The sequence below is a fragment of the Natrix helvetica genome (assembly GCF_964273705.1).
Source record: "Natrix helvetica genome assembly, chromosome: 2".
Classification (NCBI taxonomy): domain Eukaryota; kingdom Metazoa; phylum Chordata; class Lepidosauria; order Squamata; family Natricidae; genus Natrix; species Natrix helvetica.
Window position 1 is genome coordinate 84,611,504 of NC_138552.1, and position 24,541 is coordinate 84,636,044.

At 39.1% G+C, this 24,541-nt stretch overlaps 1 protein-coding gene across 1 annotated transcript in view; it reads left to right on the forward strand.

Annotated features, from left to right (window-relative positions):
• Positions 1-24,541, forward strand: part of FOCAD (focadhesin) — a 162,474-nt gene that overhangs the window by 4,803 nt on the left and 133,130 nt on the right. Inside the window, 9 exon segments of the mRNA XM_081942659.1 lie at positions 1,734-1,816; positions 3,616-3,690; positions 6,222-6,376; positions 12,890-12,988; positions 15,477-15,578; positions 16,824-17,028; positions 17,619-17,825; positions 21,757-21,844; positions 23,970-24,169. Coding sequence (XP_081798785.1) covers positions 1,760-1,816; positions 3,616-3,690; positions 6,222-6,376; positions 12,890-12,988; positions 15,477-15,578; positions 16,824-17,028; positions 17,619-17,825; positions 21,757-21,844; positions 23,970-24,169 — 1,188 coding nt within the window. The 5' untranslated portion in view covers positions 1,734-1,759.

The following is a 24,541-nucleotide window of genomic DNA, read 5'->3' on the forward strand; positions in this document are numbered from 1 at the left end:
GTCCCAACTCTCTGCAGGTCATTCACTAGGTCCCCCCATGTGGTCCTGGGATATTTGCTCACCATTCTTGTGATCATTTTGACCCCACAGGGTGAGATCTTGCGTGGAGCCCCAGATCAAGGGAGATTATCAGTGGTCTTGTATGTCTTCCATTTTCTAATTATTACTCTCACAGTTGATTTGTTCACACCAAGCTGCTTGCCTATTGCAGAGTCAGTCTTCCCAGCCTGGTGCAGGTCTACAATTTTGTTTCTGGTGTCCTTCGACAGCTCTTTGGTCTTCACCATAGTGGAGTTTGGAGTGTGACTGTTTGAGGTTGTGGACAGGTGTCTTTTATACTGATAACAAGTTCAAACAGGTGCAATTGATACAGGTAATGAGGGCAGTACAGAGGAGCCTCTTAAAGAAGAAGGTACAGGTCTGTGAGAGCCCGAAATCTTGCTTGTTTGTAGGTGACCAAATACTTATTTTCCACCATAATTTGCAAATAAATTCTTTCCAAATCAGCCAATGTGATTGTTTGGGGTTTTTTTTACATTTTGTCTCTCACAGTTGAGGTCTACCTATGATGCCAATTACAGGCCTCTCTCATCTTTTTAAGTGGGAGAACTTGCACATTTGGTGGCTGACTAAATACTTTTTTGCCCCACTGTATGTACTGGGAAAAACATCTTCAGCTCCCGCAATACATCTACAGCACTCTTTCTCAAACTGGTGTTTCCAGATGTTTTACACTATGATGTGAATATATTCTACTGTGCAACATGCTAGGAATTTGAATGAAAATGCAAACCATCAGGAGGGCACCAGAGTAATGAAGGCTGCCACAGATTATAATGGAAAAACAGCTCTTTTTAAATATTGCAGGCCAAGTACACTCAAGCATTCAAGAAAGTTAACAAAATTGTTGAGACCCTATGGGTAACATCATATGTCAGTTTATATATGCCAAAATAATATTAATCGTTTTGTGGCTAATGTCAGAAATATTAAAATGATACACATGGATGTTGCAAAGGGAAATCCCAGTACTTAACTATAACATAGAAATTGGTTCCTTTCACCATAATGTAACAATTTATCTCCCAAAGGTGCTTTGCAACTGGACTTTATTTTTTCCTTGAAGACATTTTGTTTCACATCCAAGAAGCTTCTTCAATTCTGACTCAGTTAGAACTGAAGAAGCTGCTTGGATGAGAAGCGAAAGTCTTTAAGAAAAAAAAAAGTTGAATTGCCTTTTGAAAAAGCATCTTTGGGACAACTATGAACCGGGTGACTGAGAATCTCCATAAATAACTGTTTATGTCTATTTCAGATCTCTGAATATGCTAAAGCAGGGGTCTGCAACTACCGGACCATGGTCTGTTTCAAACCAAGCTGCTCCAACAGCTGGCCAGTGCATATACACACAGCTCAATTTGTGTGACCCATGGGCTGGTTCCCCTCCTCCCTCCCAGGCCACCAAGCCTTAAAATTTGGGGACTGCTGTGCTACACTATGTGCTCTTATTTTAACAAGATTATTGTTTAGACTTTTGTGGACCTTCAGTTAAATAACTTTTATTCAGAGTGCACACATGGCCTAGCCATAACGTCATTAGTTTGACATAGGCTTAGTGTAAATGTATAAACTCAAATTTTTGGTTTATGTTTATTCACTGCAGTTTATTCAGCAAATGTAAAAACCAAATTAGTGGTGATGTTGACATTTTATATCTACTTTTATTGTTTCAGAAGTTTGTCTATAGATTAATCAAACAATGTCTGAAGAAATCAGAAAAAGGCTTGATTTTCCTAACACGCTTATTCAGTCACAGGTGAGAAAGCTTTTGTTTGGTGTGTACCATATATGGCATGAATAGATTGATCCACACATAGGAACTTGTACTTGTTGAAAAATGAATTCTTTATATGAAACCCCTGGGGAAGAATTTTGAGTGAGATGCCTTCAGGATGATGACACCCTGCTTTGCTGCTTCTTGCCACCCCTTTCAAGTTAGTTATTTGATACCCTGGAGTATTGCCAAAGTGCCATTATGGACTGGATGAGAAATAACAAGCTGTTGTTTAATCCAGCCAAAACAGAGGTACTGTTATTACCAGTGACGTGCAGTCAGGTGAGGCAAGTGAGGCACAGCCTCACCACTCTCATCATGAAAAAAAAGTAAAAGGAAAAAGCTGAGCTAGTTGCTGCCTCACCGTGGATGACTCTGCTTAACCTCACTGGTGCTCTCCCTCCCCAAGTGTAGTGACTTCCTCCCCAGGCCCCCATTCATTTCTCTCTCACACACACACAGCTGGATAAAACTATATAAAAATCTAGCCCAGCTTCACTGATTACAAGTTTGAAAAGGCAATGTGGCTCCACCTGCAATCAAACTACACTTGGGGAGGGAGAGCACAAGCGAGCACTGAGGAGACCACAGGAGGAGGCAGGAAGCCAGGCAAAGAGCCATGCTGTAGTACACACACTTCCCCCCAGCCTCTTTCTTTTGGAAGGTTCAGATCGGCTCCCCTCCGGCTTCTCTGCCTTTCCTCTCACCCCAGCCTGCCAGCAGGAGGTGGTGGGTGGGGTTTATTGTGTTCCAGGCATTTCCCACCCAGACAGCAGGCTGCATTTGCAATGGTGGAGGTGTTTGGGAAAGGCAGCAGGGGAATGGGGGGGATGGCAGAGGAGCTGCTTTCAAGCCACTGGAAAAGATATCCAATCCAACTTTTGTGTGTGTGGGGGTTTGTTTGAGAGTGAGTGAGAGAGGGAAGGGGTAGGAGAGATAGTCCAATCCAACTTCTGTGTGTGTGTGTGTGTTTGAGAGAGGGGGAGGAAGGGAGAGAGGGAGGAAGGAGGGAAAGGAGAAGAAAAAGAAAAAGAAAGAAGAAGCAAAGGAGAAAAACAAATGCTGTCGCTTTAAATTGGAACTGAGCATGCCTGGCTGTGGAATTCTGGGAGTTGAAGTCCACAAGTCTAAAAATATTTGAAACCCAGCACTGTGTCAGTGCCTCACCAGTCATAAACCTCACCGCACGTCACTGGTTATTACATAGGAGTCAGAGATTGAGATCGTTTTGGAGTCATTCTCCTTGAAATAAGAGATTCATGGATTCTGGAGTGATTCTTGATCCCCAGATGTCACCAGATTTGCTGATGGTACTAGATTTGCTGATGTTGTAATGACAGATCACAGTATCCCATGTCCTAGGCAGAACTTTTTCTATTACCAGGAACAGTTATCAAATCACTTTTTAAGGGAGGCTGAGAACTTTCTCATATATGTAACTCCTAAGTAAAGCCTCATCTACTAATATTTTAATATTAGCTTTAATACATTTTTGCTATGCTTATTCAGGTAGCAAGTTCTGATCCACTTGTATTGACAATCTAAATGGTTGTGAGTGACCATATTTTTAACATCAAGATATTATATCTCAGAATTCTCTGTGAAGATAAAGAGAATATCAAGTTGCTACTATTGAACTGTGTTCGATAAATTATTTTCCCGCAATATAACCTTAGCCTTCATGTTGTTGTTTAACTTACGTAGCAGCGTGTGGTGGGTGGGATGTGGTTGCTGCTGGCTGCAATAAACATCATAGTTTAGTGATTTATGTTTATTCACAGGCTGTGGGCCATCTTATTGCTGCAGTGCTGAAAGAAAATGTTTTATCTAACAAGATCAGCCAGTCCAGTAACCAGGTTTGTGACTTTGCTTTCATTTTTCTTTCCCCCATTGTGCTGAGAACTGCTTTTGTGGTGCAACGTGATTGGAATTCAATTCCAGTAACTTTAAATTTTCACAGCTAGAGGATAATATAGAGGATAATATATGAGAAAGGAAAAAAAAACATTGAAATGGTGTACGTAACAATATCTAATGATAATGATGCACTCTCTAGAATGGGTAGATTCATGCAGAGCATGAATACTAACATTTTATGAGGCAAGGAACACTTTAAACGGCTCTCTGGACTACTGGTATTTCTCTTACTGAAAATGTGCAAACTATTTTTTACAAGTATGATGAAATTTTAGCTCTTTGGTATAACCCGTATTGAGAATTAAGGGAACTTACAGGTAGTCCTTGCTTAACAAGCCTTTGTACAAAGTTATGACAGCGTTGAATGATACATAAGCCTGGTTCTTGAAGTCATGGCCAATACAATGCCCCTGTGGTCATGTGATCAAAATTTCGGTGCTTGGGATGGTAGAGTGCAGAATGGCTTGCTCATCCTTCCACCCATGGCAGCAACCAGGCCTGGCCTGGCTGCACTTTGCTCAGGCCACAGCAGGCACTTACTTGCCTGCTGACCAGCTTGTGAACTGCCTAGGACTTGTGACTTCCTGCTAATGTGGTCATATGATTTTATACTTTCTGACTGCATCATTTAGCTATGGAAATTCTGGTCCCAATTACCAGAAGTAAGTAAACAAAAAGCAACTAATTGGCATATACAGATAGTCCTTGACTTACAACCACAACTGAGCCCAAAATTTCTGTTGTTAAGCCAGACAGTTTTTGTGAGTTTTGCCCATTGTATGACCTTTCTTGCCACAGTTTGTTAAGTGACGTACTGCAGTTGTTAGTAACAACACAGTTTTTAAGGGAATCTGGCTTCCCCATTAACTTTGCTTGTCAGAAAGTCGCAAAATGTGACCACATGACTCTAGGACACTGCAACCATCAAAAATACATGCCAGTTGCCAAGTGTCCAAATTTTGATGCTGAGATTTGTAAAAATATGTAATGTAATTGAAGAAAGATTTTCAAAAGATTTCCAAAATCTAGCAATAGATTACCTGGTTCTGATATAAAATACATTTTCCTATTCTGTTATCTTTTTCCTGATATTTACTTTGTATAATAGTTCATTAGATTTAAATGGAATAAAACTTACGTTTCTGAACTTAAATTTAGAATTGTTGGAGCTAAAACTATTTGTTGCAACTTTGCTTACTTAGTGCTTGATCACTTTATATCTGGCTTTCATTCAAGAGACAAAGACAATATACCATACATAGAATTCCCTCTTCCTGTTTCTCTCCTTAATAACCCTGTGCGATAGCTAGAACTTAGAGAGCACGGTGGACTCAAAATTACCATATTTTTTGGACTATAATATGCACCAGAGTATAAGACACACCATGATTTTGAAGAGGTAAATTTAAAAAAAAATAGTTTTTGCAATCTGCAGGCTTCCCAAGCACTCTACAGGCCTCGTTTTTTCAATATACACACACATACACACACCATATATATGCAATAAAAGTGTAGCAAACTGTAAACTATCCACTAGATATTTTTCTGAGTATTAAATGGAAACATGCCTTTTTTTATTAAGAAGGCCAGATATTTTGTCCTCTCGTAGAACATTTGCCATGCTCAATAGTTTGCCTTTTGAAACAGACTTTTTATGTTTTGGCCAATTCTAAATGAGGAGAGTAAAAGTTAAAGTACTGGTTTCCATTAGGAACTTCAGTCCATAACCAAACGTGTTTGCAATCCATTGACTGATTTAAATGGCTAGGTGCAGTTAAACATTTTTAGCTATATTTTTAGAAGTATCAAATATTAAAATCGCAATAGGATAACTACCAGCCATATCAGAATTAAATTAGAGATTTTGATTAAATCAAAATTAAATGTCAATCCTAATAAATTCACAGCAAACTCTAAAATAAACTGCCTCAAAAGATGCCAGAAACTTAATGTCTATGGAGATTCTCAGCCATCCAGGTCATGGTTGTCCCAAAGGTGCTTTTTCAAGTTCAGTTGCCTCTTGAAAAAGTTTCTGGGATGCCAGAAACTTATATTCTAAATGCCAAAAAACGGGAGGGGGAGGAATCATTTTTATGAGGTGCTTCCATAATTATGAGGCCACTACTGAAAATGCCTTTTTCATATATTATTTTATTTCCCACACTGTCCTGAGAGAGATATTTGATGTTCAAGCCATGCTCCAATGTCTTACACAACTAGTAAAAGCAGGAGTCTTCCATGTCAACAGTTTCTTGTATCACAGTGGTAAATTTTACTTAGTTTTGATTTTGAGGTAAATTAACTATATATTCACCCAGTGGCAAGTGAGGAAAGAGTCAAATATTCCTTAACTTTCTCTGTTTTTGCTCAGATATCAATTGAAGTAGAATAGCTGTGAGAACAATAATTGAATGTATGAGTCATCAGTGCTGAATAATGGAGCTTGTTTCTCCTCTCTCTTTGATTCCAGACCCCAGCGTTAAATTTGCTCTGGGAAAAGTCCTGCAGTGACAATATGATGGTACGGACAACCTGCTGTGAGGCTCTGGTGAAGCTTGTCAAACAAGATCATGCAGAGTTTGGCTACATTCTTAACACAGCACTCAGCCTTATTCCTTCAGCCAGGTAATGGTCATTTTCTTTAATTAAAGTTCAGCTCTTTTGATTTTGTAGTTCAGAATCAGTGATACCATCTTGTAAAAAGAAGGTAGGCTTGACCCTGGGAAAACGCGAAAGAACCATGGAGGAAGGAAGGAATGAGATAATAAGGTAGAAAAAATTATACGGGTTGTCCTTGACTTACAACCACAGTTGAGCCCAAAATTTCTGTTGTTAAGTGACACATTTGTTAAGTGAGTTTTGCCTTGTTTTATGACCTTTCTTGCCGCAGTTGTTAAGTAAATTACTGCAGTTTTAAAGTAAGTAACATGGTTGTTAAGTGAACCTGGATTCCCCACTGACCTTGCTTGTCAGAATGTCGCAAAAGATGATCACATGACCTTGGGACACAGCAACGGTCATAATTATGAACCAGTTACCAAGCATTTGAATTTTGATCACATGATCATAGGGATGCTGCAAAGGTCATAACTGTGAACACTGGTCAGAAGTCACATTTTTCAGTGCTGCTGTAACTTTGGACAGTCACTAAACAAACGGTTGTAAGTCAAGGATTACCTGTACAATCCTGAGACAGAGGAAAGCATGAGAAAGATGCAAAATAACTCTACCTCGGTTTTGTTTAATATATAATGCAACAGAGAGAAACTTGGACCGGTTTTCCTAGATCCTGTTTTTTACCTTATTGCAACAAAGAACATTCCAGGAATCCTTTTTGGTGACCTGGCCTACCTCACAGGGCTGACACCTCTGCTCTTTTCTGCTCCAGTGTCCCTCCGTTCTCAGTGTCCAAATGTTAAATAGTGATGGGGCTTCAGAGTCAGGCTGTCTTTCCTGATCTCTGGAACACCCAATCTCTCTCTTTCTCTTCTTGCCATTCAGAGATTCTCTCTGCAGGTCTTGGGCCTGGGTAAAATAACAATGCTTTTCTTCCAAGAAAGCTGTCGGGCATGTAACAGTTTCCTTATAATGCTCAAAGGTATTCTCAGCTTCGTTCAAACCTTTTGCTGTTGTGAATGAAAACACAACCAAATACTTTTTTTTTGCCATTTCTTTTGAGTCCCCAGTGATCCTATTGAATTGACTATGGATTCAGTGTTCATGAGGTCTTTGTCAACCCAAACCCAAACAGATTTTATGGAAGTTTGCCAAAGCTAAACATGGTCGTTGATGTTCTGCCTCTTCTCTTGTGTTCTTAAATTGGAGTTAGATAAATGATGGAGCAGAGAGTGGCGCAGCAAAAAATAAATAGGTAAATGATGAAAAAGAATAATTGCAATGACGCTGAAGCTTAATCACCTACAGATTTCTGCTCTTTGCATAGAGGTTGTTTTATTGCTCAAGGCTAGTGATTTGGTTTTCCACCTGTACTGTATTATAAGGTCATTGACCCTCAAAGTCAGAGATTCTATGATTTGTACCATCAAAACATATTTCTACATTCTAACTTTCAAAAAATTACATTTTGAACGTGCCTTGCTTCAACTAGTAAAAGCAATACATCCCTTTCAACCCCCAACCCAGCCCAGTAAAACAGCAATCTCTTTTTTACACACTACCAAAATACTCTATTTAACGCTAGCTGTGTATTACCAGCATATAATGTACATTAGGGTATGGCTGAAAAATATAATCCAAGCCCTGAAGAGGGTTAAAGAAAACTAGGTTACTTGTCAAAGTAAGAGCAGGAGTTAAGCTAAACAAGAACAGGAAAATAAAACAATTTCCGCTATATCTTCTTGAGCATATAAGCCCCATTTTCAATGAGAACATCGGGAATTTCTTGCAAATCCTAAGCCTCATTGACAGAGAATCAGAGGAACTATGGATTGAACATAACAAAGTTGTTAAGGAGGAATGTGAAAAGACACTGCCAAAGACAAAGAAACAAGACATCAACATAGGATGTCAGAACAGATCATGGAAATTACCAAGGAAAGGAAGCCAGAGCCAAGAAAAACAAAATCTCGAGAAGAAACCTATCAAACAATTTCAGAAAGCTGTTAGAAGAGACAAAAAACAGTACTAAGAGTACTTCTGTAAAAATACTGACGATGGAAACAGACATGGAGATCATGGAAAGTCTTCCAAAATATCTCTGAACTCTAGAAGTGGGTTGTAACCTCAAACTGATATGCTAAAGCAGTGATGGAGAACCTTTTTTCTCTCGGGTGCCAAAAGCACGCATGCGCATTCCCACACCCATAATTCAATCCCGCCCACATCCCAACCCCTGTGGATGCAACACCCCATGCTCTCACGCATGTGCGCATGATCACCCGCATCCCGTTTTGGGCCTAGCAGGCCTCATTGAAGCCTCCGGAGGCCTGAAATGGCCCATTTCCCGACTTCTGGTGAGCCAGGTAGGCCCGTTTTCCACCCTCCCCAGGCTCCACAGATTTTCTGGGAGCCTGGGGAGGGTGAAAATGTCCTCCCCTGCCTGCCCGGAGGCCCTCTGGAGGCCAAAAACGTCCTCCCAGAGCCTCTGCATGAGTTCTGTACTTACCTGGCATCGTGTGGAGACTCCTGGGAAGGGAGGGCAGTGTGGGCGGGCCAGCCAAAAATCAGCTGGCCGCACTGGAGCGAGCTAGAGCCTACAGATATGGCTACGCGTGCCATAGGTTCACCATTATGGTGCTAAAGGATGCCCAGTGGATAGCTTCAACTGATTCAAAAAAAGGAATGAATAGCCTTAAATACTATAAAATGAAGTTGTCAATGTCCAAGATATTATAGAAGATATTTCTACTTATAAGAACCTCTAGTACTAGAAGATGAAATTAAATCAACATCCAGTCTTTACCTAGTCAGAAGGTTTAGAAACGGGTGGAATATTTGCTGAAATATGGCAACCAACAGAAAAAGAATCAGTAATGATTCTAACCAGGCTATTAGCAAAATGAGTGAAGATTCTAATGAAGCAAATTTGGAGGACAACACAGTGGCCAACAGATTGGAAAATGTATATCCCAATATGAAAAAGGAGACTTAACAGAGTATGCAAACTATTGCACAATATCCTTAATTTGATATATCAACAAAATAATGCTTGAGATCATCCAATGCAGATTGGAGCCTACATAGAAAAAGAGATGCCAGATGTTCAAGCTGATGCTAAAAAAATGCTAAGCCACAAAATATATTGCTGAGCATGCTGAATAATTAAGAAAGCCAAAAAATACCAGAAAGAAGTCAGCATGTGCTTTGTTGATTTATAGAAATGCTTTTGATTATGTCAACATATGAAACTGTGAAACATCCATTAAAAAAATGGGAATCCCAGGACTTCTCATTGTCCTCAAGCCTTGTCCTTAAGTCCTCAAGAAAATATGTATATATAGATCAGGAAGCCACAATATGGATAGTACATAATAAAACACATTGGTTTCAGGTCAGCAAAGGAGTGAGAAAAGTGCAGGGAATGGTCTTGATGGACAGTTGGGAGGTAGGGATTAGATAAAAGGAGACTAAAGCTGCATCAAGAGAGTAATTTGGTAAGCCCATTCCCTAATTCAGTGGAGATAAAGGGAGGGAGCATATTCAGATTTGCAAAATTCTGTTATTATAGCTTTTACAATAAAAATAGTATTAATCTACCTGACATTAGTTTCTCAGTCTGATCTATCTTGTAGGACTGACTTTATACTATCCCTTCATTTATTCAACCCATATCCTGAATATATATATTAAGGGAATTTGAATTGGAAGCAGATGAATATGTGAATATGTTACTTTGGAGGAAGAAATATCAATAACCTAAGCTGAAAATACAAAAGATCTCTAAGCTCTAGTAATAATAGTTAAGAAGAAAAAATGGAAATGAAATTAAATATAAAGAAGACTAAACAAATGACAACAGCTAGAACAACCATCCTTAGAATTGGCAAGTTATCCAAGTGGTAAATAGCTTCTACCTTTCAGGATCAACAATCAGTAGTAAAGGAAAGAGCAGTCAAGAAATAAATCATAGACAAGTTAGAGCAGCTGCCAAAGTCGTTGAAAGGATGTTCAGATGCTGTGATGTGTTTATACTCACAAAGATCAGAATAGTGCAAGAAATGACATTCCCTGTGGCACCCTATGAAAGCAAAAATTAGACTTTGAAGAAGAAGAACAGGAAGAATATTGCTGTTTTTTAACTTTGCTGTTGAAGAAGACTCCTGGGAGTACCGTGGACAGCCAAGAAAACAAAAAAGTAGATCATCAAACAAATCAATCCAGACATTGCACTGGAGGCTGAAATTATCCTACTTTGGATTAATTATGCAAAGACAGAGCTCTCTGAAGAAGGCTGTAATGCTGAGAGTGAAAGAGAAGAAGAGGACAACTAGCAGAAAGGTAGGTGGACTCAATTACAATGGTGATTTATATACCATTGGAAGATTTGAAGGATTAGGTTAGGAACAGGTCATGGACAAAATCTAGATGATTGCTAAGAGTCAACACCAACTTAACAATACATAATCAAATGGGCTGTAGACAGTAAGGAAGGTGACCTTGATGGAAATATGCAAGCTCTTTCACCAAAGTGATGGGCGAAACAAAACTTAAGTCCACAACATAGAGAAAATATATGAAAGGGGCTCAGAAAGATTCCACTCCCTAATTCACCACAGTATAAGAAGAGGAATGATATATAGCACAATTAAAAAAATGGATGCGAAGAGCCAGTCAAGACTCTGTGTTCCCCCTCTTAGTTGGCTTTTAGAAGCCTGAAGGACAGTATCCATTTTGTCTTGCTCTTCAGTATGGTTTTTTTTTTTCCGTTCAAAAGTTCACTAGGTTCACATACTACCTTTTCTAATTACTTTTGGAAAATGTTTGTTAACTGTTATTCAGCTATTAGAAACCTTTGGATTGGGTGAGTTTTATAACACTACAGTATATGAATTTCCTTCAAACAGTGAAAGAAGTTTTAAAAGTAAATTTAAGAACTTTAAAAAAAATAATGGAATAAACAGCAAGAATGATTAAAACTTTGATTTTGGAAAGATAAAAATGGACTAAGTATCCAGTTAAATTTGCAATAAGATTTTGGAATTAATTATAAACAACCCTTCCCATGTGAAAATTGTTTCGTTTTGAAACATAATAGAAGATTTTAAAAAATGGATACTAAGGGAAACCAGAAGGAATTATATTTACAATTAAAAGAGAAAAACACTTAAACTCAATTTATAGTTACAGAATGAAGCAAACTATTTTAACATTAGACATTTTGAAGAGTACTTTTGTACAATGGACTGAGAAGTTAAATTTAACACTAGAGGTGGCTCTATAGATAGACTGTATCCAAAGGATTTTATGGAAGTGGAGCAAGTTCTACCTGATAAGAGTATGGCTGAGTTTAAAGTACCCATGTTTTCCCGAAAATAAGACACTGTCTTATAATTTTTTCCACCAAAAAAGGCACCAGGTCTTATTTTGGGGTGGAATATAATTCACTGACTCATCTCACTTGCACGTGTCGCCCCTGGCCTCCTTATCATTTTTAGAGGCCTTCAGGAACTTCTTCTTTGGCCCGCAAGGCTTTCCTGAAGGCCTCTGCAGCCAATAACAGAGTTCTGGATTGCTGCGGAGTTCTGTTATCAGCTGCAGAAGCCTTCAGGAAAGCCTTGCTGGCCTTGTCAGCTGCAGAAAAAATGGGCCAGCAAGGCAGGTATCAGGGTGTGTGAGGCCTAGCTGCAACTGTCCAAAGGTAAGTAGTAGGGCAGCTCCACCCATCCACCCCCTACTCCCATCCTAGCTTAATTTTTACCCGTGCACCCTGGAGTGAACGGGGTTTTAATTAGGGCTTATGGGGGGGAGCTTATATTGGGCGCACTTGCAAAAATCACGCTGCGGCTTACTTTCGGGGTAGGTCGTATTTTCGGGGAAACACGGTAGATTTCTATAAGAATGACATGGAAAAAGATTCTACACTAGACATACAAAAACTTTGCCGATGTCTTAACAATTAAAAGGGATACCGAAACAGCAAAAGAAAGAGAGTGACCTGCGTAATTTTGCTATATTTATAAAAAGTGGCCTGTTAATGTTTTGAAGAGTTTTGTGATAAGGAACAAAGAAACAATAAGGTTCAATGACATTACTTGAAGGGACTAAAGACTGAGATGGTTAGAATAAAAGGAAGGAATATAAAGTTATTTAATCAAAGTTAAACTAAGTACTGGTATGTTGTTAATGGACTTTTTGCTGTCATCAGGACTGACACTTAAGGATCTCTGGTATATGCATATATGACCTGTTATATCTCCAAAGAGAATACTTTCAAGATTAAGGCTGTCTTCTGATAGTGCCTAAGAGATAATTTACTATGTAAAACTGGGCATATAGCTATAGGAATCAGAACAAACCAAATGAAAAAGTGGTATATTGAGTTATGTTTTGATCCTGCATTAATGATATATGCTGGTAAATTCTTTCAAATTAAAAAGGTGTTAAGAGACATCATGAAAATGTTTCTCCTTTTGTAGAAATCTGTTGATTGAACATGCGTTTTTACTTTGCTTTTGATAGGAATGTCCAGGGCTTGATAAAAACCATTGTAAAGCTATTACAGATGCAAGCCTTGAAGACATCAAAAAGTGAAGAACAGCTTGACTTATATGCAATCAGGTATGCCTTAAATCAGTCAAATTTGGCATGTTGTTTTGAATGGTAGCATGATTAACATTGCAAGTACCAAGGATTCTCATTATTTGCAGTATTGATTTTATAAAGTCATTTTGAACACTAAATTAATGAGTACTGAAACTTTAGCTGAGAATATGTGTCTTGGACAACCAATTTTTCTCCATTCTGCCTGTCCATAAATGACCACATGTTCCTTGAGATTAAGAGGAAGAGCCACAGTCAAGGCAATGATCAGATAAATCTGAGTAAATAATAAATAATAATCAGATAAATCAGATAAATCCAAATCAAGAATGGAATTTGAGAAAATATCTCAAGCTTAACCTTCCCTATTAAGGCAAGGAACTGGAAGACACATTTGGATTTGCAAGACTGATGTTAGCACTTTGAAGTAAAAAAGACTGAAACTCCAACATTATGAATATTAAAACTACCATTATTACAGGGTTACAGTAATCAAATCTTGCAAGATTTCTCTTTATCTGACTATTATATTGGCTGTGGCTTTTCCTCCTGTTTCTCAAGTTTATCTTCACAACCCATTATATCACAAAAATGTCACAAATGTTCATTTTTGTGGTTACAAATGCATTTAATCAGTAGATAAATTTGAAAATATGAAATCTGCAAATAATAAGTATTGGTTGCAGGTGTGCAAATAAAAAAAATGCCTGAAATGTTGGTTGCTAAAAATACAATAAAATCTGCTTCGTTAGGCAATAACTACAAAAAAACTAGAACTAGGTTTCTACAGGTTTCTACTAGGTTTCTAAAGCTGGAAAGTTATTTTGGTTTAGTGGTTAAGGCACTGGGCTAGAAAGCAAGGGACTATGAGTTCAAGTTCCACCTTGGCCACGAAAACCAAATAAATGACATTGGGTCAGACACACTCTCTTAGCTCACACCACCTCACTGGTTTGTTGTCAGAAAATAGGAGGAGGAAGATGTGTTGGTTATGTTCATTCCTTTGACTTATTTGTAAAAATAATAAAGGCTGTACATAAATAAATAAAATAAAACTATTCGGCTAAACCTTTGGCTTAGTATTCTCCAATCAGCAGCATATGTTCAAGTAGACAATTATGGAGAATGTGATAAAGGGATAGAAATGCGGCTTGAGGTTAATAGACACATATTTACCGTGAAAGGGTTTAAATCTCCAAAGCCAAAGTAAAAACCTCCTGCATTATAGATATAACCTAATTATTTGATCAAACCTCTATCCATTAACAGTGAAAAAGCCCAGAGAATTGATGAAATGTCAGACAATTTAAAGAGAGTAATTGATTCTGTTTTAAAAAGAGGCGAAAGGATTTGGGGAAGTGACATTTGATACCTGAAAGATATTTGCGAAGATAATAAAACAACAGGTCTATAAACACTTTGAATGCAAATACAGTGATTACTGGAATTCAGCATGGATTTGTTGAGAACAAATCTTATCAGACTTCCTTCCTTCCTTCCTTCCTTCCTTCCTTCCTTCCTTCCTTCCTTCCTTCCTTCCTTCCTTCCCTCCCTCCCTCCCTCCCTCCCTCCCTCCCTCCCTCCCTCCCTCCCTCCCTGTAGATCAGAAGAATACTTTGAACACAATAAGACCTAATTTCAGCAAAATATTTTACAACATAGCCTATATCATTAATTAACAATTAATGTTTATAGTATGTCTATTAGGTGGGTCAATAGCTATTAAAAACTTGAAAATTAACAATCAAATGTATCAAATTGGAAAGGTGTATTTAGTGGAGTGATATAGAGTCAGAGTTTGAATTGAGAGTTCTTTAGAATTAAATAATAACTTGGATGGCAAGGTGAAAAGTAAAATTGCAAATGACATGAAATTGAATATCACAGTTAACAGCAACAAAATCAAAGCCAAAACTTGCCCAGAAAATCAGAATGAATTTTAACAGAGGCAATTTCGTATTTTTTCATTTGGGTGAGTGGGTGGGATGGAATACAGTTCTGAACGAGCTACATCCTGTATATCAGAAAATATGAAATATTACGCAGTATTTTTCCTGCATTATCATTTTTTCTTGATAATGGCCTTTGAGCATCTGAAAAGAGACAGTAGTAAGGAGGGCACAACACAGTATGTATAGTATGAAATTGTATGCATGTATTCATTCACATCAAAGAAGAAATGTTATGCATTTATTATTTAAAATTTATGCCTTCAGGAACTTATTGTAGGAAAAAGTTCTGCTATCACAATAATAAACGTATCTTCATTGGAGTCATTATCGCCATTCATGAAGGTCGTTCAAGAGTTTACTAATGTATTGCCGGTAAATGCAGCTTTCATTCTGTATCCATGAACATGTACTCCTCTTCTATTAACAAAGCGTATCTCATGGGCAACTCTGTATTTTATTAAAATACTGAATTTATGGTTGTGTTTATTTTTACGATAATCAGATTTGCAAGTTTTATTTTTAATGCATTTCTCCCCATTTTTGTTTTTTCACAGAAACTCTCCTCACCCTCTAATTATTATACTTGAAAACAGACCTGATTGCTGGCCATTCCTTCTTCAACATATGACCACATTTTTCCAGCAATGTCCAAAAGGGTAGGAAAATAAAATAATGGCATAAGTAATTGATGACACAGTTGGCCTCTAGGTTCTTATGTGAATTCGGGTTTTAACCATACAAGATTTTTGCTGCTGATTAATAGAGTGGTAATAGTTATAATAGCATAGCATTTTAGGCTTGAAGCCCTATAGTGTTTTTCAGTATTTCTCGGCAGTTTACAGTGTAAGTATTATTTATGTATTGCCCCCAACAGTCGGGGTCCTCATTTTACTGACCTCAGACAAATGGAAAGCTGAGTCAACTTTGTGCCCTTTTCAGGCTCAAACTCCAGGCTGTGGGTAGAGTTTGCCTGCAATACTGAACATTAACCGTGCCACTAGTTCAGCAAAGTGTAGTATTCTGCCAATAATCATAATATATTAACGTGGTTAAAATACCACTTGTTTCTTCACTGTTTCACAAATTGTATTAGATAACTAGGCTGATTCATGTTTCAGGTAGCCTATGAACTTTTGAACACTTGGGCTTGATTGTTTTCTATGATCCTTTATCTAGTATATACCCATGAAAATACTAAGGTATTGGATAAGATCTTGCTGGTTGCACTGCAATCTGCAGATTGTCACCTGTTTTATCTCTCATTCTTCCTAATCTTTTCTCTGATTAGGAATCAACAACTGCTCTGTATTCTAGAAGACATTTGAATTCAGGTCTCTCCAGCTTGAAGTAGCAGTGTTTTATTTGTTTCCCTTTGGTTGCATTTGTTGGTTTGCATGTTTTAAATAAGGCATGCGGTGGCTCAGTGGCTAAGACGCTGAGCTTGTCAATCAGAAAGGTCGGCAGTTTGGCGGTTCAAATTTCTAGCGCCGTGTAACGGAGAGAGCTTCTGTTACTTGTCCCAGCTTCTGCCAACCTAGCAGTTCGAAGGCACGTAAAAAATGCAAGTAGAAAAATAGGGGCCACTTTTGGTGGGAAGGTAATAGAGCTCTGTGCCCCTTCGGCGTTTAGCCATGCCGGCCACATGACCACAGAGACGTCTTCGGCCAGCGCTGGCTCTTTGGTTTTGAAACGGAGATGAGCACCATCCTCTAGAGTTGGGAACGACTAGCACACATGTGCGAGGAGAACCTTTACCTTTATATTTTAAACCTTGAGGGTATAGAAATTAATTACTTTTTTTTTTTGTATTTTTCTAATTTATTGTATACCAAAGGAAACAATAGATACGTTGATCTGATAAATGTCTTGCGGGTTCTTAAAATTATTTCTTACAATTTCAGGGCAGAAGGTGCATGTGTCAGTATAATGAGGCCATTTCTAAGGTACCTATATTGCGAACCTTACCAGTTGCGGGAGCATGCGGAGTTACGGATGAGCCTGCTTAGAGTCTTGCTTCAGCCATATGGACCTTTCAACAAAGAGGAGCCCCCTGACCTTGAATGCCATCTCCTTCAATTGTTTTGTGACCTAGTCTCGTATTATCAGGTAAAGCTTCTCCAGTGCTAACCTCTCGGTGCACATTATTTTATTTATTTGCTTTCTATTTTTTTCTTAATTTCTTTAACATATGTGCGTGGCCAGGGAGGGCGATGGCTCAACCCATTCCCTCCTGCAGCCGCCTTGAAGAGGAACTCTGAGCCTAAGGGAAACCTCAGATTGTACACGAACTCTGCCTCGTGGAGAGTTACCCCACTCAAAGATCACTGCATACAAGGGACCCTGAGACCCATAGTCATTTGGTCTTGTCAGGGTTGATCTGAAGTTGGGTTTATCCCTATCCAGACCCACATGGATTCCAGTCACTGGGAAAGCACCTTGACCATATTACTTGGCAGCTGGGGATAGAGATGTACAACTAAGTATCATCAGCACAATATCAGAGAGGTGTTTCTAGAATGCATATAGAGATGGGATCTTCGATTACCTATTCTAGCTAAACTGACATACTAGGAATACAATATCTCTCTCTATGCAAATTCTTCATTTATACATACTGTATCTGCCAACACTTTATGTGGTTCTCAGTGCTGAGCCTTTGTATGTAAGATGCAGTCTTCTTTCTTTTCTTTCCGTAGGTAAAAGACGCTCTACAGATCACGGAAGCATTGCTTTTTCTGGAAGGATTATTTCGGAGTCTGCTGCGTTACCCTAGTTTTTGGAAGACCCAATTGTGTCACCTTTGTCTGCAGCTTCTGGTTTTCTGTGAGGTTAGCCTGCAGGCCACAGGGGAATGTTCATCTTTAATTCGCTTAATGGAGGAAAATGTTGAGCTTCTGAAAGAGGTAGGCTCTCTGGGGAATAAGATAACTTTTAAATACTGTATGTATTATACCTAATTTGAGTGATGGCCCTTAACTTTTGGCCCTTAGTTGTAAGGCTTTTGTTAGTAAGCTGGACTGGGAACAGGCATCTCAGATATTTAAGGACACAAGAGTTGCTGAGAATTAGATTTATTGTAGAAAAATGTAAGTCATCATGTAAACTTTCTCAGCATCTATATAGTACTAAAACTCTTTTTTACATCTTTTAACTGGACAAAACTGTGCATCCTAGGTCAACAATTTTTGAACCAAGGTACTTCAAATGGACTAACTTACAGAATGTGTCCCAAATCCAGGAGCCATGTCACCTGAGACAATAAAATTTGGGAGAGTTGTTTATTGCTTAAGTATATGTTGGGCTGAGGCTGCACTCATGTGATCTTCATTTTCAATATTTGCAGTTTCCTAGCCACTCTCACAATCCCTTAGTCTCTCGCCCATCTAGCAGCAGCCACTTACATAGAGGAGGAAGAAAGAGAAGGAGGGAGGAAGGGAAAGAAGAACAGGAAGGATGGAAGCCCATATGTTCTCCAAGGCTCACCTTGCCTTCCTTAACTCATGTACCCTCCCTGAGCTATGCTTCCTCCCTGTATGTCTCCCCGACCCACAAGACACTTCTTTCACAACTGCACATATCTTTCCTGAGCCATCCCATCTCCCATTTGGCATCTTTCCCATTCCCTCCTGAGCCTTTCTACCCCACGTCATCCCCCACATGTCTTTTCTGATCCATGATGCTGTCCCTGTGAGCCTTCCCCAAGCTGTGGAACATATCTTGCACAGCACTGCATATCCCTCCTGATCTCCATCATCTTTGTGCCTTTCCTGATTATGCGGCACTTTTTACACATGCCCATGAACCCTTCTTGACCTGTGCACACCATTGTGGACCCCAAGACATCCTTCTCAACTTGTGCTGCCCCTCCATGCACCTTGCTTGAACTGTGTGGTACCTCTCTCATCCACCCTCATCCACCTTTTCTGGCCCATGCTGCTCATCCACCCACCCTTCCCTACCTGCAAAGTATCTCTAATATATGTACTCCCTTCAATGTGCCTTTGTTGACCTATGCAGCACTTCCTGTGCATCCCACACATCATTTCTTATCTGCACTGTCCTCAGTAACTTTCAAGTTCCCCAGAAGCAAAATAAGTGGAGAAGCCAGCAGGAATTTGAGGGAGGGAGGGAGGGAGGGAGGGAGGAAGGAAGGAAGGAAGGAAGGAAGGATTTTCATGCTCCTTGCCAGTTTCCCACAAGGAAACACAATGGGGAAGAAATTGGAAGCTGCTGCCCATCCTACTGCTTTTTTTTCCTGGTGGTGGTCATACTGTTTCTTGTATAAATGAGAAAATACCTTTGAAAGAATGACCCAATGAGGCATTTGTTGTATAGTAAGCTTTATTTGCAGGTAATCTTTGATTTACCAATACAATTAAGCCTGGAATTTTGGTAATTGAGTGAAGCGATCATTAGCAAGATGTCACATGACTATCCATTTGACTGCTTCACTCAACAATGGCAATCCTGACATTTTTAATTGCAGTTGTTAAGTGGACTAGGTAAGGAGTATGGATAGGATTGGGGAAACCTTGGGAGGTTCCACTCAAGAACTGAAAATACTAGCAAAATCCTAGCAGAGTTTTCAGCTTCTGAGGAAGAACACTCACCTCCCAGGTCTTCCCCCATCTGCCTAAAGTACTCTGTGCTGATTACCTTACCACACTGCCTCATTCGCTGCTTGAATTTTGGCTTCCTCTCGTCTCTAGGGGCTTGCTGAAAGATCTGCCTCCTGAAGGATGTCAGCTCTCCTCTGAATTTGGAAAGGAACAGCTTCTGTTGGGTGGAGAAATGAAGTTCAAATTGTTAGGATCTGAGTTCCATTTTTGCACTGAATGGGAGGATGTCAGTTTTCCTCTGCAAACAGAAAGAAACTTCTTCCATGAGGTGCTGAAACAGATCTCAAATCATCAGGATTGGAGCTCTGTTTATCCACCTTGCTGAAGGAGTTCAGTGCCCCTTGGTGGGCAGATCTTTTATCCAATCCCCAGAGAAAGTCCTTTTGGTTGGCAACGGCAGCTTGTAACTTTCCCTGCCTGCTTCCCCATTGACTTTCTGGGCAAGCCGGTAGAAAAGATTTCAAATGATGATAACATGTTTTGGTGGGCATTTGGCAACTGGTTGTAAGTTCCAACAGGTTGCCAAATGCTTAGATTGAGATTATGTGATTGCAGGAGAGTGAGCGCTGTGCTGTTCTATGTAAACACCCTTTCCAAGGCCATTGTAACTTTAAACAATTGTTAAACAAACTTTGCTTTGAGGTACCATATTTTTCTGGCTATAAAATGCACTCCCCCCCAAAAAAGTGGGTGGAAATGTTTGTGCTTCTTATAGAGCAAATGTTGCCGAACCCCGCCAACCCACCGGCCCCCACCCTTCAGCTTCTGCCTCACAGCAATTTGCTTCCTTGCAGCAAACAGCAAATAGCCTGGTCAGCATCAGCACAGCCTGATTTAACACGAGCAACTGATTGGCAGTTGGATTGGCCTTCCAGAATACCAACAATCAGCTGTTCCAGACTGTGGGGATCATTGCCACATATCGCTGTCTTCGCATGCCCCATTTTTGGCCTCTATATGTCTTGTTTTCTGTGTGTCCCATTTGGTGGTGATAGGTGGCAATGATTCCCGCCGCTTGGAACGGGCTGAAAATGGGACGTGTGGAGATCAAAAATGGGGCACATGGAGGCAGCGATAGGTGGCGGCGATCCCCGCAGCCTGAAACAGCTGATCGTTGGTATTTCCGGGAGGCCAATAATCAGTTGCTTGTGCTAAACCAGGCTGTGCTGAAGCCGACCAGACTGTTTGCTGTTTGCCGCAAGGAGGCAAATTGCTGGGAGGCAGAGGCAGATTATTTTTTCTTGTTTTCCTCCCCAAAAGCTAGGTGCATCTTATAGTCCAGAACATCTTATGGTCCAAAAATATGTGTATATCAATTCCTCATTTTTTTAAACAGCTGAAATTATCTTTACTAGATGTCAGGGTTATGCAGACACAAGAAAAGCATTGTGTTAGAAAAGCAAGGCACAAATCATAATTTATAAAATACACGCTAAAATAGAATATACAAAGAAGTCATGTCATTGGCTTAAAACAAAGAGTGAAGCCAGTCATTATCTAGCTATAGTGTTTCAGATAGCATTTTTTCCCTATCTTCTGTGTGATTATGCTAGGAAATAAATCTGGGTCTTACTGTCTTTGTTCCTGTTGGAACATTTTTAGTAATGTAGAGAATTACAGGATTCGCTAGTTTACAAATCAAAGATTCATATTTGTAAATGCTGACTTTAAAAGAAAATTAACTTTTTTGACAAGTGAGCAGCTATGTATGGAGATTACTCTAACCTTATTATAAAATGGAACAGTATAAGTTAGCTATGCTACATAGACTTTTTGGCTTTGTTTTTTCTTGTGTAATGAGGATAAAAGAAAGCTGTTGTTGCAGTCCAAGACCAGAGAAGGGAAATCTGGCTGGCGTTTTTCATGTATATATACACTTATTCAAGCAATATGTTTAAACACCAGTTAGTATTCATTAACTCTCTTGAGAGGAGTCAGAGTCTGAGTTAGTCACTGGCTCTTATGTTATGACACTGTTGCCTGCTGCTGCGGAAATGGAAACATGGGAAGTAGCTATGTTACCAGCACCAAGAAAAGTCAGAAGGAACTTAAGAGTTATTTATTTTACATGTTAAAGCTGAAGAAATATGCTTCATTTGATTTTTTTTTAAAGCCAAGAGTGTAAAATTTGCTTAGGATGTTTATTTCCATAGGCTGTGTTGTATGTTATACTTGGAAAGAAAATCAGACTTGATTGTGTGTCTTGGTTCTTCAGGGTTTTCCATTTCAGATGACCATCATTGGATTAGGTGTGCTCCTACTGCAGATTCCAGCTAGTCAGCAAAAGCCTATTTTAAATCTAGGTAAGACTTCGTTGTAAAATTGCAATAATTCCCTGAAAAAATTACTTCCTTTATTTAGCTTTCTGGGAGGGAGCATTTTCTTAATAATTTCAGATTATCAGGAAGTATCACTTTGTTGTTCTTGTTGGCAACAATAGTAGATTGAATTTGTTGTTCATAAAGATGAATAGGAGATTATATATCATAAATATATATTTGTTTAGCAATTTTTATGCCCAAGGTTTTCATCCATTGTGAATGGGTGGATAATCAGATTAATAATTTATGTACTCCACATGCCAGAGTCACTGTCAACATTTTTCCATTAGTATTTAACAAAATCATAATGAACACTTAATAAAATACAAATATAGACTGTTAAAGAGGGAAAAGAAAAAAAGAAATCTGAAAAAAGAAAATATTAATAGATTTCCAGATAAGATGTACTGAAATAGAGTATGGGGGCTTTCCCTCTTCCCAACTGTTGGACTTAATCCAAAGTGCTTCATCTCCCTCTAAAAATGTAAAAAGAAAAATACTGAGCATTTAAAAAGCTGCTACTACATTTCTTCAAATGATCTCAACACAATAAACTTCTCTGGAGCATCTGTGACAAATTGCTGGAAAAAGGGAAAAAAGGAATTAATTTCTTTTTGATTTCCTGCCCAGTGGGCTTTTCTGAATAACATCTGCTTCTGAACTGTTTGTGGAGTCAGATCTGGAGAAATCATTATCTCCTTTGTATTTTATTCCAAAAATCCCACTAGCTGGGATAAATGCTGGATGTGATCCCATAGAGTACATCTTTAAAACTTCATAGCAGTAGGACAGTAAAAACTCAACATAGTTCCCCCCCTCAGTTACTTTGTCTTACTCTTGTGGATGGGGAATAAATGTGTCAGAAGCTAAAGCTTTCTGTTGTTCTACAGCTCACTTAAGAAGCTGCTTTCCCTGGAAAGAATGTCCAATTCTTATTTATTATATTTTTGTGGTTTGCTTACAGGTCCTAGGTATTGATAAATGAAGCAAGACAAAGGGTTTTCCACTTAAGAATTAGAACTACTTATTAAATGCAATGAAAATATGCTGAAATACTACCTCATCCTTGAGGGGTTTTTGATGCTCTTTGAGTTCTGTTGTTCTCTTGCAGATGTTTCATTACCCAAACTGGATAACATCAGTGTATGCTGATGTTATCTAGTTTGGGTAATGAAGAAAACCACCAATGAAGAAACTTAATGAAGAAAACAGCCAAGCTCAGAGAGCACCAAGAACTCCGCATTTCAACTCTGAGCTTTCTTGGTCCCTTGTCCTTGGAAGGTATCAAAGTTATAAACTCAGTTTGTCACCATTCGACCCAGGAATCTCAAATTCTCACTTGTACATTGATTCCATAATAAATTTACATTTAATATTGTGGGAGTTGAGATTCCCTGAATGAGATAGAATTGTAAAATTATATTAGAATTAAAGGGTATTTGTCTACTGAAGGAAATTTGAATGTACATGTGAATGTAGCCACTTTATTATGACTCCTTAGGACCGTGATGCAAACCTATGGCACACATGCCACAGGTGGTACATGAGCCATCTGTTCCACCACATGCAAGTGTGCGTTGGCCAGCTGATTTTCTGTCTTCTGGAGAGCTGTTTTCATCCTTCCCAGGCTTCAGGAAAGCCTCCGGAGCCTGAGGAGGGCGAAAAATGGGCCCAACAAGACAACTGGAAGTTCGTAAATGATCCGTTTCCGGCTTCCGGAGGGCTCTCGGGGGGGCAGGGGAGGCTGTTTTCACCCTCCCCAGGCTTCAAGAAAGCCTCCGGAGGCTAGGGAGGGTGAAATCTCCCCCCTGCACATGGGGGAGGGGTCACATGTGCATGTGCGGGGGTCATGTGTGTATGCACAGATTGGTGGGGTGCATTGAATTGTGGGTGTGTGCATGCACACACGCGCAATAGCATGCATACACACAATTTTGTCACACCTTTACAAAAAGATTCGCTATCACTGCCCTAGGATGTTGAATGTTGCATGTTTTTGAATACCCTTCTATTCTAAAGGAAGATTTTACTCTACTACTTTTCAGTATTGTATTAGATGGTTCTGAGTTTTAAAATCCTTAATACAGATGTTCTCTTGTTTTTGTAGCCATCAAGCTTCTGTCGGGTTCGGAAATCAAGATGACTCCATTGATGGCTGTCATCTTGGTGATGCCTACATTGCAAATATTATCATCTACCGCTGGTCAGGACAACATGACTGAGGAGAATGATAGCACGACTAGGCAGCAATTAGCCATTAATCTTCTAGAGATTGTACAGCAGGAAGAGCTTAAGGAGCAGCACTTGGTGAGGTTTTCATGCTTACTTTTAAGTTTTCCATCTGTGGGAAAATAATAGTTATATAATAATTCAAACTTTCAACTCTTATTTCAAACCAAACAATGTAAAATATTAAAATATGTACTGAAGTGTGGAGAAAGAATATTAGAATAAATCAGGTTATGAAAGGGCAATATAAATAAGCACATGTGGTCATTGTTAGCTCATATCATGTTTGTGACCTCTTAAAAGACATTGGATTGGCCTTGACTGAAGTAGAATCTTGGTTTGAGTAAGTCTTTTGGTTAATGTGTCAGGGCTGTTAGGTACTTAAAGAATGGGTGTCTAACCTTTGGATTGCCTGGGCTGCATGGAGTGAAGAGGAATGATCTTGAGTCA